We start from the raw sequence: 12,630 nt of genomic DNA, 5'->3' as shown, positions 1-12,630 counted from the left end.
TATAAAAAAATGTCATACTTGGCTACATGCAGGATGCAGCATTTAAAAATAAATTCTTATTTTCTATCCTTTGAAAGGGATCGGGCTCCTTTTGTGCTGACGTCAGATATGGCTTACGTTATCAATGGTGGAGAAAAGCCCACAATTCGTTTCCAGCTGTTTGTTGATCTCTGCTGCCAAGCTTATAATTTAATCAGAAAACAAGCCAACCTTTTCCTTAATCTGCTGTCCCTGGTAATATTTCTATATATTATTGATGTTAACAAAATAGGCTTTAAAACAAAGAACACAACTATGTTGACACTTAATTTCAACTTAAAGTTCTGAATAGCAGGCATAAATCTGGAAAGCCTTTTTAAAATAAATGCTTGTTTATGTACAAGTAAGTAATGTATGTTTTCTTACTGAAAAAGTAACTGTTCGTTTTACAGATGATGTCTTCTGGCTTGCCAGAACTTACTGGAGTTCAAGATCTCAAATACGTCCAGGATGCTCTTCAGCCCCAAACTACTGATGCCGAGGCTACCATTTTCTTCACAAGGTATACTACACAAATAATTTTAAAATCTTGTTTCTTGCATGCACCTATTGCTTACAACCAAGGCTAGAAGCTCAATTAACTTCCACAAAGAGAAGTTCTACCTATTTGCCCTTAACTTTGTGCAACTTTAACACCTGGTTTGGACATTTGGGTGTATAGAGGACCATAGAGATAAGGAAATGTCTCTTTTCTTATTTTGCCCATGAGCCTCACTGGCTCCAGGTAAGTTTCTGGATACAATTCAGGGTGCTAATGACCACAGTAAAGCACTACAGGGTGGGTTATTTGCCTATTTCTAGTTAGTGCTGCCTGTCTCAAGAGGATGCATAGAGTGGGCATGCTTCAAGTCCCTTTTTTTCAAGCAGGGTCAACTGATGGGCCTTAAAAAGTGACTGCTTGATTGCTGTGTCTGCCTTTAGAATGAATTTTCCCACCCCCGAGATGCAGACGACCCTGACCTATTAGCCTTTCATGGAGCCATGAAAACCAGACTCTTCTATGCACTGGGCAAGACAGGGATTAAACTTGTTCTGTTGGGAAAGAGAGTGTCTTGTTATTCAGCCTCTAATGGTTTTGTTTTTATTTCGTTTTTATATTGATGGAATTCTGATAGTTTTGGTTTTAAATTGATCTACACTTCTGAGATGTCAAAGTCATGACTTTGGCAGTTTATAAATTCTGTAAATAGTCAAACAAAAGTTAATATAAATGGCTTTTGCTAATGAAAGGATATGCAAGTAATCTTCATTTAACCTACACTCATTCAATGACCATTCAAAGTTACTGTGGTGCTGAATGAGGGGGACTTGTGTCAGGTTTTCATAGTTGCGGCAATCACAGCATCCCTGCGGTCCCATGGTCACAATTTAGGTGCTGGTTTCACTTGCAATTATAACATCACAATGTCATGCAGTCACATGATTGCCATTTGCGACCTTAACTGATGGATTCTGAGAAGCAAAGTCAATGGGGAAGCCAGCTGAAAGTCCCAAAACTGATCATAAGACTATGGGATGCTTCGACCATGGAGGATTTGCTTTACAGTGGCAATTGGGACTGTCAAAATTTAGTGATGGAAGTTTGTAATATATTGTGGAGTTTGCATTTCCAAAAAGAAAACTTGGGAATTATTCTATATACACATAGTCTTTTAGGCTCAGCAATAGTAAACTAGTAGCTCTACCATCATCTTTCTCTGTTTTATATCAGGAATATTAATTTTAAAATTTTCTATTATGATGACTATACAGTGATACCTTGATAATACTCATCATTAATTGGTTCCAGGAGGTATGACAAGTGCCAAAAGTGATGGGTACCAAACAAATTTTTCCCATAAAGTTGCAAGGCAACTGACAGTAACAAGTTCTAGTTTATGCGTTGAGTACCAAACAGACAAAGAGTACTGCGACAAAATTTTCACACCAAAACCCATCAAGTACCAAATTTGACAAGTTTCAAAGCAGTCGAGGTATCACTGTACTAAAATTAGAACCGTGAAGTGATCCCTCATTTTCTTATTACAATTAAAATTGTATATGTAAGAAATCAAAAGATATTGGCACGCTTGTAATATATGAAATTAATATTCTTCGTTTATTTCCAGGTTAATTGAATCAAGTTTGGGAAGTGTTGCTACAAAGTTCAACTTTTTTATACACAACCTTGCTCAACTGCGTTTCTCAGGGCTGCCTTCTAATGATGAGCCAATCCTATCTTTTTCACCCAAAACATACTCACTCAAACAAGATGGTCGTATCAAAGAAGCATCTGTTTTTACCTACCATAAAAGATACAACCCAGATAAATATTATGTAAGGCTATGAATTATATTTTGATTCATCATGATTTCTGTAGCTTCCTTCATTCGCTTTAACCAGCATATTTTCACGTGTATCCCATTATAGCAGGAATTTCAGATTTTTGTTTTTCATTTGAGTGTAACTTATTAACCTATGAGTGAAACCATATTGAATGCAGTAATATCACTGAAGGAACTGCTTTAACGGATGTTCCATAAATTAATGATACTTAAGTCTTGGAAACAAAGGGTTTTTGTACCAGAAGTCTTCAGACGATCATTTTGTTCAACAATCGTTCAAAGTTATAGCGATGGTGAAAAGATGATACTTACACCTGGTCCTTGAAATTACAACTGTTGTAGCAGCCCCATAGTCACAGGTTCAAAGTTTGGGTACTTGGTAGCTTGCTCAGGACCGCAGAAGCATTACAGAATACATCTCCCCCCATGGCTTCCCCCCCCCCCTTCAAAATGGTTCTGTTTCAGTGAGGTTTGATGGCTCAGTTGCGGGGTTGGAGTGGAAAAAATATATATGGTTGCAGCACCAAGTATTGAAATAATTGTATTCAAAGCAAGCATATCAAGGCTATGATATTATCATGATACGTCAACCCGGCCCGTCTGGCTTGTAAACCGTATCTCAAGGCAAATGAAAGATTGAGAATTTTGCTACAGGCATTGCTTTTTTTCATTGGACGATTAGAAATAAATATAAGGGTGTGGCCTTTTCAAGTCTGGTCATGTCTGACCCCCACTGCTCCACCCTCAATTCTGAGAGTTGAAATCTTACCACTTCTGCAGAGAACAAGATTTGGAAAGTTTATAGTACAGGATTACAGGAGTTAAGCTTTTTAACAGTCAGTGAAATGTTTGCTTTTTTTCTTTGGCAGATCTATGTGGTCAGAGTTTTGAGAGAGGGGCAAACTGAACCCACATTCATTTTTCGCACGTTTGATGAGTTTCAGGAGTTACACAACAAGCTTGGGATCCTATTTCCTCTTTGGAAATTACCAGGGTATGTGTCATAATTTTTTTTTAGGGGATTGCTTTTGTTTTACATATCTAAAACTTACCTATTTAGCATTTTAAGATTAGCACATTGCACATTAGAGTATTTTCTTAATGAAGTAAACGAGTAAAGCACCCTGTTTTGGGGTTAGTTCTGCATTTAGTCTGTTTATATATCAGCTGGATCTACATGAAGCCCTGCACATTTCAACAATACATATAGTGCTCAGGTTACAACTACTTGTTCAGCAACTGTTCAGTTTACAGTGGTGTTAAACAAGGGGGAATTAGAGCCAGTTCTCAGAGTCCTGGCCATCGTAGCATCCCTGCAGTCACATGATTGCAGTCTGGGTGCTTGGTACCCATTGCAGTTAGGATATCTCAGTGAGCTGTAATCACGTGATCATGACCTTCGACATTCCCTGCTGACTTCCCACAAGCAGGCGAGGGAGAAACTGCATCTAGGATACTCTTCAGGTTTTCCCATTTATATGTCCCATTTCAGTCACCTTGTAGGGGAAACAAGTGGCATAAAAATTAATAAATAAAAATAAAATCAGATAAATACATTTTGGATAGATATACATATACAGGAAACACTTTAGCTGAGATTGTCAAAAAAATGAATGTACATACAGTATAAATGCATGAGAAGACATCTGCTGAGTCATCCAGAAAAAATAACTCCTTCGACACTTCATGGAGCAATACTTCATGATGTAATGCTTTAATGCTTTGCATTGCCCTAGTCCAGGGGTAGGCAACCTTGGCTCTTTTATGACTCGTGGACTTCAACTCCCAGAATTCCTGAGCCATAAAAGAGCCAAGGTTGCCTACCCCTGCCCTAGTTTATCTGATTTCTTTTACTTTTTTGCCTCAATGAAAGTGAAGTAACTACTATTTACCTCTGTTATTGTAGCTTTCCTAGTAAGATGGTTCTAGGAAGAACCCATGTAAAGGATGTAGCAGCCAAGAGGAAAGTAGAGCTAAATAGCTACATACAAAGTTTAATGAATGCATCAACAGATGTATCGGAGGTAACTCTTGACAGTAGTCTGCAAAATACATAGATGATTTTATATATAGTCTGTATGACAGTCAGTTCTTAATTGAAATTTTATCTTTCCCAACCTAGTGCGATCTTATTTATACTTTCTTCCATCCCTTACCTCGTGATGAAAAAGCTGAAGGAATTGATGGAATAACTAGGTGTACAGGTAAGAATATAGTTATACAGTTTAATTAGTATCCTGAATAGCACAATTATTTCTGTGAACTCTGAAGCCTCTGCCATGTGGAGTTCCCATAGAACAGGGGTCGGCAACCTGAAAAAGTGAAAGAGCCACTTTGACCTGTTTCCCTCAGAAAAGAAAAAACTGGGAGCCGCAAAATGTATGTGTGTGTGTGTGTGAGCGTGATTGAAGAGCCTGGACCAACTTCATTTTCTTCCCTCCAAGGCTGGAACCCCCAACGCCCCTCCCTGCCTTGATCCAGAAAAATTTGCACCTTTCCCGAACCCCGAATTGGTCCCTTCCAGCGAGTTGCCAAGCCTCCCCTCCCTCCTCCTTCCCTGGCAGCTACTGTGTTTAAATTTGCTTTTTCTTGGGTGGCTACAGAGCTTCCTTCGTTTTCTTTCCTTCCTATCCCTCTTCTCCTCCCCCCGCCTTCCCTACAATGCCCTTGCGCTACGGTGTATCCCATACATGTTAAATTTTTAAAGTATGGGCAGCTCTGCTGTCCTGGCTTCTCCTCCCCTCGGAAAGGACTGCTCTCCCCCAACCCCTCTCTCTCCCTCTCTGGGACTTTCTTCTTTCCGCCTTTAGGTGCAAAGATTCTGAGGGAGTGGAGGAGGAGGCCGATGGAGAGAAGGAGCTGCTGCGGCAAATCTTCCGAGGCAGCAGTAGACAGCCGCTCAGGCTCGCCTATCTTAGTCTGCTGCGGGAGGCCGGAGTTCTGCCTCCGAGCTGGCCTGGGGAGACACATGACCGGCTCGGCTTCCCAGGGAGCAATGCCCCTGCCGGCCGCTGGCCCAGCCGGGACTGCCGCTCGGCCCGTGGAGACACGTGGCCGGCTCGGCTTCCCAGGGAGCAATGCCCCTGCCAGCCGCCGCCCCAGCCATGACTGCCGCCCAGCCCGGGGAGACGCATGGCCAGCTCGGCTTCCCAGGGAGTGATGCCCCTGCTGTCTGCCACGCCAGCCATGATTGCTGCCCGGCCCGGGAGACACATGGCCGAATCGGTTTCCCCGGGAGCGATGCCCCCGCCGGCCTCCACCCCAGTCATAACTGCAGCCCGGCTCGGGGAGACACATGGCCGGATCAGCTTCCCAGGGAGCGATGCTGCCGGCCCAGCCGGGACTGCCACCCGGGTCTGGCCTGGGGAGACACATGGCCGGCTTGGCTTCTGAGGGAGCGGCCCAGGGACGGCCCAGGAAGCAATGCCCCAGCCGAGATTGCCGCCTGGTACAAGTAAGCCGGGGGGGGGCGCCACCTGCTCTGCGACCGCTTTGCGGCAGTGCTCCACGGACTCAGAACCCCCTCCCTCCTCCACTGACCCTCTGTCTCCGGCTCTGCTGCTGCTTAGCCAACGTTGCGCCAGCTGGGCATCGGAGGGGCTGCTCTCGGGGCCGCGGTTTGTAGGAGGGCTGGCCCGCTCAGCGGAGGCTCGGGCGGGCTGTTTCCAGGGGGGATCTTGGGTCTTCCCCACACAGCTCCCCAGCCAGTTCGCCTCAGATGGGGCCAACCCGGGAAAGGAACTTCCTGGCTGCCCTTCTCCCAGGGGGCGGGGCACCTGGGCACAGGGCCAATCAGGAGCCCTGCGAGGGGGCAAGTCCACAGGAGAGTGAGAGGGGGGGAAGTGCAAGTGCATCTCTCTCCTTGTCTCTCTCTGTAAATGGCAGAGGAGGCTCCGGAGCTGCAGGGGATGGCTCAAAGGGCCACATGTGGCTCCGGAGCTGCGGGTTGCCGACCTGTGCCATAGAATATAAAGATATACAGTACAAATTGTGTTAAATCTTTAGAAGTAGGAATGGAACATTCTGGAGAATTCTGGGCATTCTGTTTCCCTTGGATACATTTTGAACATTCTCTCAGACATCACATTCTGAGGCACTTTGGCAGTTTCTGGAAGAATTATGATTATCACATAAGGTGTAATTATGTTGTATAGCCAAATAATCAACAGAATTCAAACTACTGATGAAATCCTGGTCCCCAGAATTCTTTACACGTGCCCTCTCTGTCTGTTCTGGAGGATTTGAAGATTATGAGAGCAAGGAAAACAGCAAAGGGAAACGGCACCCTAACAGAAGCAACCTTGCATAGTATCACTTAAAATGGAATTGTATTTAACTTTATTTCTATTATGAAAAATTTATTATCCTGCCTTTATCACTTTATATGTAACTTAAGGCAGTTTAATGTACCTAATATTCCTTCTTCCTCTTTTTTCCCCCCCACAACAGCCTTATGAGGCTGAGAAAGAGTGACTGACTCAAAGTCAAAATGAAATGTTCATTGTTTTTAGATGTAGGCCCTTCAAGTCCTACCTCAGGCAAAGTGGGAGGAGAAGTTAAGTTGTCCATCTCCTATAGAAATAAGACTCTGTTTATCATGGTGATGCACATTAAAGATTTGGTAAGTATATAAATGTGTTCAAATTTAAATAATTGTAGTATGCTTTATGAGATTGTCTTCTAAAAGCAAGATGCATATCTGTCTGGGGGCTGAGGAAATCAGGCTCAAGAAATATGAGGACTATCCCCCCAAATAGTGAGGCAATTGAATATTAAAATTAAAAATTAAATATAGCAAAATCATTAGTTCTATTTCACTAAAATTAAATACTCTCCAGTCAGATATTTAACACTTTTTTTCCCTTCTGTCATATTAAAAATTACAATTGATAGCAGCTTTGGCGAAATGAATCAAAACTTTCACGGACAACACGCAGCCCCGTGTCCTTAAGCTTCAGGTTCTTAAGAAATCCTGAGGATCGTACAAAATAATAACAATAAAGCAATAAACAATAATACAATTTATTTGTTTAGTTAAAAGATTTGTAAGGCCACTCTGGGCATTTCGCAAAACTGTAAAAACCATAAAAACCATGCAACCAAAACTAAAAATCCGATGTTTCGGTCAACTGCTCAGGGTACTCCAATAACCCTACATAGGCTTCACTGCACTATTCCAGTGCCTGGGTAAAAAGCCAGGTTGTAATGGCCTTCCAGATGGCTAAGAAGATAAGGACTTGCCAAATTGCCACAGGCGGAGTGTTCCATAAGGTATGGGCAGCCACAGAAAAGACATACTTCCTAAGTTCTACTACAGTGTTTCCCAAACTTGACAATTTTAAGGCATGTGGACTTCAACTCCCAGAATTCCACAGCCAGCGTTAAAATTGTCAAGTTTGGGAAACACTGTAGTAGAACTTAGGAAGTATGTCTTTTCTGTGGCTGCCCATAAAATTGTCAAGTTTGGGAAACACTGCCATAAGGTATGGGCAGCCACAGAAAAGACATACTTCCTAAGTCCTACTAGATAGCATTAGTTCAGATACCCAATATTTGATCTAGATATATAGTACTCTTGGGGAGAGGTGGTCCCCCAAGTAGCCTGATCCAGTGCCATTATAAAATACAATTCTCCCATAAGCATTAAATTATCACCATATTTATAACGTCTGGTAAAAGTTTGGTCCTAAGTGATTTGGAGCTTTTATCTTTTTTTTTTTTTAAAGGGATTGTAAATGATTGCAGAAGAAGTCTGTCTATGCGATTGCTAAGACTTGATGACATGTCATTAAATGTAGACATTAAGCACTTCCCCGGCTCTCTTTGAATATGGTTGTTCTTTTTTTTCAAAGTTTTTTTGTTTTGTTTTTTTAAAAAATGTGTTGTTTTTGTCAGGTCACTGATGATGGTGCAGATCCTAACCCATATGTAAAGACATATTTGCTTCCAGACATGCATAAAACCTCGAAGCGGAAAACCAAAATATCGCGGAAAACTAGAAATCCAACATTCAATGAAATGGTAAGTTGGAATAGTTGGGTAGTTTTTCAAAGCAAAATGTAATATAGAAACCATCCACTGTAAACAATAGGAATACAGGTAGTCCTCATTTAACATCCATTCATTCAGTGACCAAAATTACAGTGGTGCTAAACGAATGGATTTATGACTGACCCTTGAAGTTCTGGCCATTGCAGCGCCTTCAAAGATGAACAAAATTTGTACATACTTGGACTCATCCACATTTATGACTGCCTTTTGGCTGCCTGCCTACCCACTCCCACCAGCCACCCCTGCTGCCCAGTCCTGCCCACCATGTCCGCCACACCACATGCCTCTACAATACCAGTCAGGGGCTTCTTGTGTGCCTTTTTTTGTACTAGTGGTGCTTGGTTTTTTTGTGCTAGTGCTTGCTAGGGTTTCTGTTCATACACCAGCCAGGACTTACTTTCGTGAAATCTCATGCCAGTGCAGCTAGTGCCTTCTTTGACATGGCTTCCTTTTTTTTAAAGAAGGAACACCAGTACGGTACAGTAATGGCATGTGGGAACAAGATAGGTGGGTTGGGGGAGTTCAAGAGGAGGCAGCCCCTCACTTTACCAAAGCTTACGTTTGGGAGAGACCAAGCCAGAAATAGTTTGAATTGGAGTGGTTCCTCAGCTAACTACTAGTGGGATTTGGTTAATGATGACAACAGGGACTATTTGGATTGCTATCGCTAAACCCTAAACTTTTTCTAAACTTTACTGATATTTTGTAAACTGCCTTGTCTTGCACCGCATCTGAATTTATTTTTTGTTTGTTTTAATAGCTTGTGTACAGTGGATATAGCAAAGAAACACTCAAGCAAAGGGAACTTCAGCTAAGTGTACTCAGTGCTGAATCTCTGCGTGAAAACTTTTTCCTGGGTGGGATCACTCTTTCTTTAAAGGATTTTAACTTAAGCAAGGAGACTGTGAACTGGTACAGGCTTGCTGCTGCACCATATTTGTGAACCTGACAACTTACAGAGCTGAAGATATGACCTAAATAATCTTAACTCCATTTGTATATGATCACTTTTCTCTACTTGAAGATAATCCGTACATTTTAGTTTGAAACACTGCAATTTGGTGGATTGTAGTTGGACCAGCCTTTGCAGAACTTTACACAAGACTTCTGGCAAGTCATCTGCTTTGTGCTTTTATGCAATATAAGCATTGATGTATATGAATTGTATAAATGTAATAAGTTGTTATAAATGCAGTTCTGAATATGAAGAAATGTTTCAAATTCAATCTGAGGGGGTTATCCTGAATTATTTCAATCCCGTTTGAATTGTTTGCCTTATATACTGCAAACTTTTATAATTCTCTTTATAATTTATAATTATGAAGACTTTATAATTCTGCTCTCAGCACATACAGCAGCACAGTTTAAAAAATGATCATGACAAAATTATTTTTCAGTCTGTTAAAAGGGAGGCCCAAATAGAAGGATAGAAATTCAGTGTAGCATTTAGCCTTATGACTTGTAAAGCTTCTTAGAGGCAATTATTAGAATGAGTGCCAATAATTGAAATTAAATTATAAATAATGGTGCCTTATTTTGTTGCTTATACCTCATTTCTAATATTTAAAACATTTTCCAATGCTAAAAGTTAAACTTGCTAAAAAAAATGCTTATGTGGTTCATCGTATACATTCTTTAACATTTCTCCTTTCAATTTAGATCCACTTTAGGTTAGATTCATTAAAAAAAAACTTACCAGGTTGTTGAGCTACAAATATTGTATAAATGCAGATGCAATTGATTTTCCACCATGGTTTGCTATAAAGCACATGCATTTTTCCTTTAGGTAGATATATGGACTATTCAACAGTAATTTTGAATTTCAAAGTAGAAGTCCTACAAAGCACAATTTCTATTATATATGAATTAAAAATATGCATACTATAGAAAAAGGTCAAGTATAAATTGCACTAGCTATTGTATAGTGAAGTTGACACAGTGACCATTGGAGTTAACATTTAGATTTTTTTCATGAGTAGTAAGGGAATAATCCACAAAGCATTTTATTTCAATTAAAACTGATTTGCCATTAGTAAAGATAATAAAAGATACTATGTATGAGGTATGGTAGATTGTATTTCAAATTCATTTCTTTAATTTGTATCCAGCTAATTTGTAACACTTGGAGAAAGCTGGGTATAATTGCAATATACTAAACCCAATATTTTGTTTTTTTTAAAAAGCATTCCACAGAATGGTTAATGTTGAAACCCAAATACTTTAGAACAAAAATACAGACCGCTGAATTTAAAGCAAAATAAATAAATAAATAAAAATGGGATGATGACTTATACGATAGACTGTGTGACAATCTATTGCAGGCAGTTAAATGAAAGTATGATATTAAATGGTTGTTAACTGAGGTGCTAAAATGTTCATAATCGACTGTAAAATAAATTTTGGGATTCCTCAGTGTTAAAACTGCATTGTGATTAATAGAAGCTACTTAACATTTTTAGAAGAGTTTGTTAGTTATATGTTAAACATCTAAGTTGTAAGCTATAGATTAAAAATAACTAGATTGTATTTCCTGCTCACTTGATGCTTTTTGAGATGTATTCCATTCCATCAACAAAACCACAAGTCATATAAACACAGGGAAGTAGGCTACTGTTTTTGTGAAACATTGCATTAGATTAACTATAAAGCAATAAATATATACTGCTTTTTTGCAGTCTGCAACTACAGCACAGTGTATCACAGCACAAATCTAGAGATTTTTTAAAAAACCCTTTAATGACGGTTGTTTGCAGCTGCAGTTCTTGTCTGGATGTTAGAATATATGCTGCACCTTATGTAGTATTGCCATTATTACATCTTGTGCCTTTGCCCACCATCACCATTTCTCAAAATAACTCCACAATGAATAAAGCTCTTCAGGTATTTTTCAGTTATCATTAAACATGTAAAGAAACAACATTAATTTTGCATCTCTTTCAAATTATTTATATTTGTGTGATACACAAAACTTTTTTTTTAAATAATACAAATATTTAAGCTGATATACAAAAGGGTAAGAGGGAATAATCACAATCAGATGTAACACTTTACTAAGGAATGTTTTTAAAATGTGGTCTCATGGCATTTTTATACTTTGCAAATGAAATTAAATCCTATGCATCAAATGTGGACTGCAGCTAGAAGTCAGTTTGTGTCTGTACATCTACTTCATTTTGAGGAAAACATCTTACTTTAAGAAAAACAACCTCCATATTTTCTGTACTAAATAATTAGTTATGACTTTGCACTGAAAATTTTTATACTGCCTTTTTATGACCTATACATATATATAAAAAGCATGGGAGATCTGTGGTATTTCTCTATTTTTAAAATTTTAAATGATCCAGAAATGTTAGTATCTTGCCTTAAATTTAACTCTTTTTTCCAGGATACAATTAGCTTTTAAACTGAAGAAATATTTCTAGAATCTGCAAAATATTGTTCACTGTGTAATATGGATTTAATTGGTAAACTTATGTTCATTGGTATCAGTAGGCTAAAGTTTAAAGCTTCCATATGTGGAAAAAATTACACCATTCTCAGAATCTATAGGAATTTAATAATCTCTGTGTGGTATTCTCAGTACTGTGATTAACAATTTGGCAAAGATTTATAAATAATAAAATACATTATAAGTAAATGTGGATGTTTGCCTTCAATTGTTTCTTTATCTGTAAGAACCAAATACTTCAGTTATATTACACTGATAGCTAATAAAGATGTACATTATTTCTAAGCCTAAGCCCAAAATATTTGGGTTAAATGTGACTCCATAACTGTCTACAATTACATTAAATGCTATTTAATTAAAACATTGTGCCTCTTTTTTTCTAAATTCACTAATTTGTATGTGTGGATCAAGAAACCTAAGTGCAAAAGTTTCAATCAGATCTATTCCATTGAGTATTTTTAAGAAAGTTGCTTCAAATATTAACTATTTATGTTGCCTCTCTGTTCTTTTCTTACACCTAAATCTGTGATCTACTATTCAGTAGTAGACCATATATTCTAAGTGAAATCTCATGTACTTGGACAAGATTAAATCATTTTGAGAATTACTGCCAAAATCACTGGAATGTCCAGTGTGGTTTCCTACCTTTAATATTTTCAGCTAAGAAATACTAAATGGGAAGATAAAGGAAAATACGCTAACCTACTATACCATCTTTATTTCCAGTAATTCTTGCAGGTCCTTTTAAATTTCTTAAAAAGATAA

The 12,630-nt window shown here is 39.1% G+C and overlaps 1 protein-coding gene across 3 annotated transcripts in view; it reads left to right on the top strand.

The window, feature by feature from the left end:
• Nucleotides 1-12,226, top strand: part of PIK3C2A (phosphatidylinositol-4-phosphate 3-kinase catalytic subunit type 2 alpha) — a 58,812-nt gene extending 46,586 nt beyond the window's left edge. For all 3 annotated transcript variants that reach the window (XM_039344618.1, XM_039344620.1, XM_039344619.1), the window contains exons 26-34: nt 78-234; nt 432-541; nt 2,148-2,355; nt 3,233-3,357; nt 4,270-4,387; nt 4,486-4,567; nt 6,875-6,984; nt 8,259-8,384; nt 9,175-12,226. In XM_039344618.1, coding sequence (XP_039200552.1) covers nt 78-234; nt 432-541; nt 2,148-2,355; nt 3,233-3,357; nt 4,270-4,387; nt 4,486-4,567; nt 6,875-6,984; nt 8,259-8,384; nt 9,175-9,357 — 1,219 coding nt within the window. In that variant the 3' untranslated portion in view covers nt 9,358-12,226. The remainder of the gene's footprint in view (nt 1-77; nt 235-431; nt 542-2,147; nt 2,356-3,232; nt 3,358-4,269; nt 4,388-4,485; nt 4,568-6,874; nt 6,985-8,258; nt 8,385-9,174) is intronic.
• Nucleotides 12,227-12,630: the final 404 nt, after the last annotated feature.

The sequence above is a fragment of the Crotalus tigris genome, unplaced genomic scaffold (genome assembly GCF_016545835.1).
Source record: "Crotalus tigris isolate CLP2741 ecotype Arizona unplaced genomic scaffold, ASM1654583v1 scf7180000017933.3771270, whole genome shotgun sequence".
Classification (NCBI taxonomy): domain Eukaryota; kingdom Metazoa; phylum Chordata; class Lepidosauria; order Squamata; family Viperidae; genus Crotalus; species Crotalus tigris.
The sequence above is the reverse complement of the archived record's forward strand: the minus strand, read 5'-3'. Positions and strand labels throughout refer to the sequence as shown.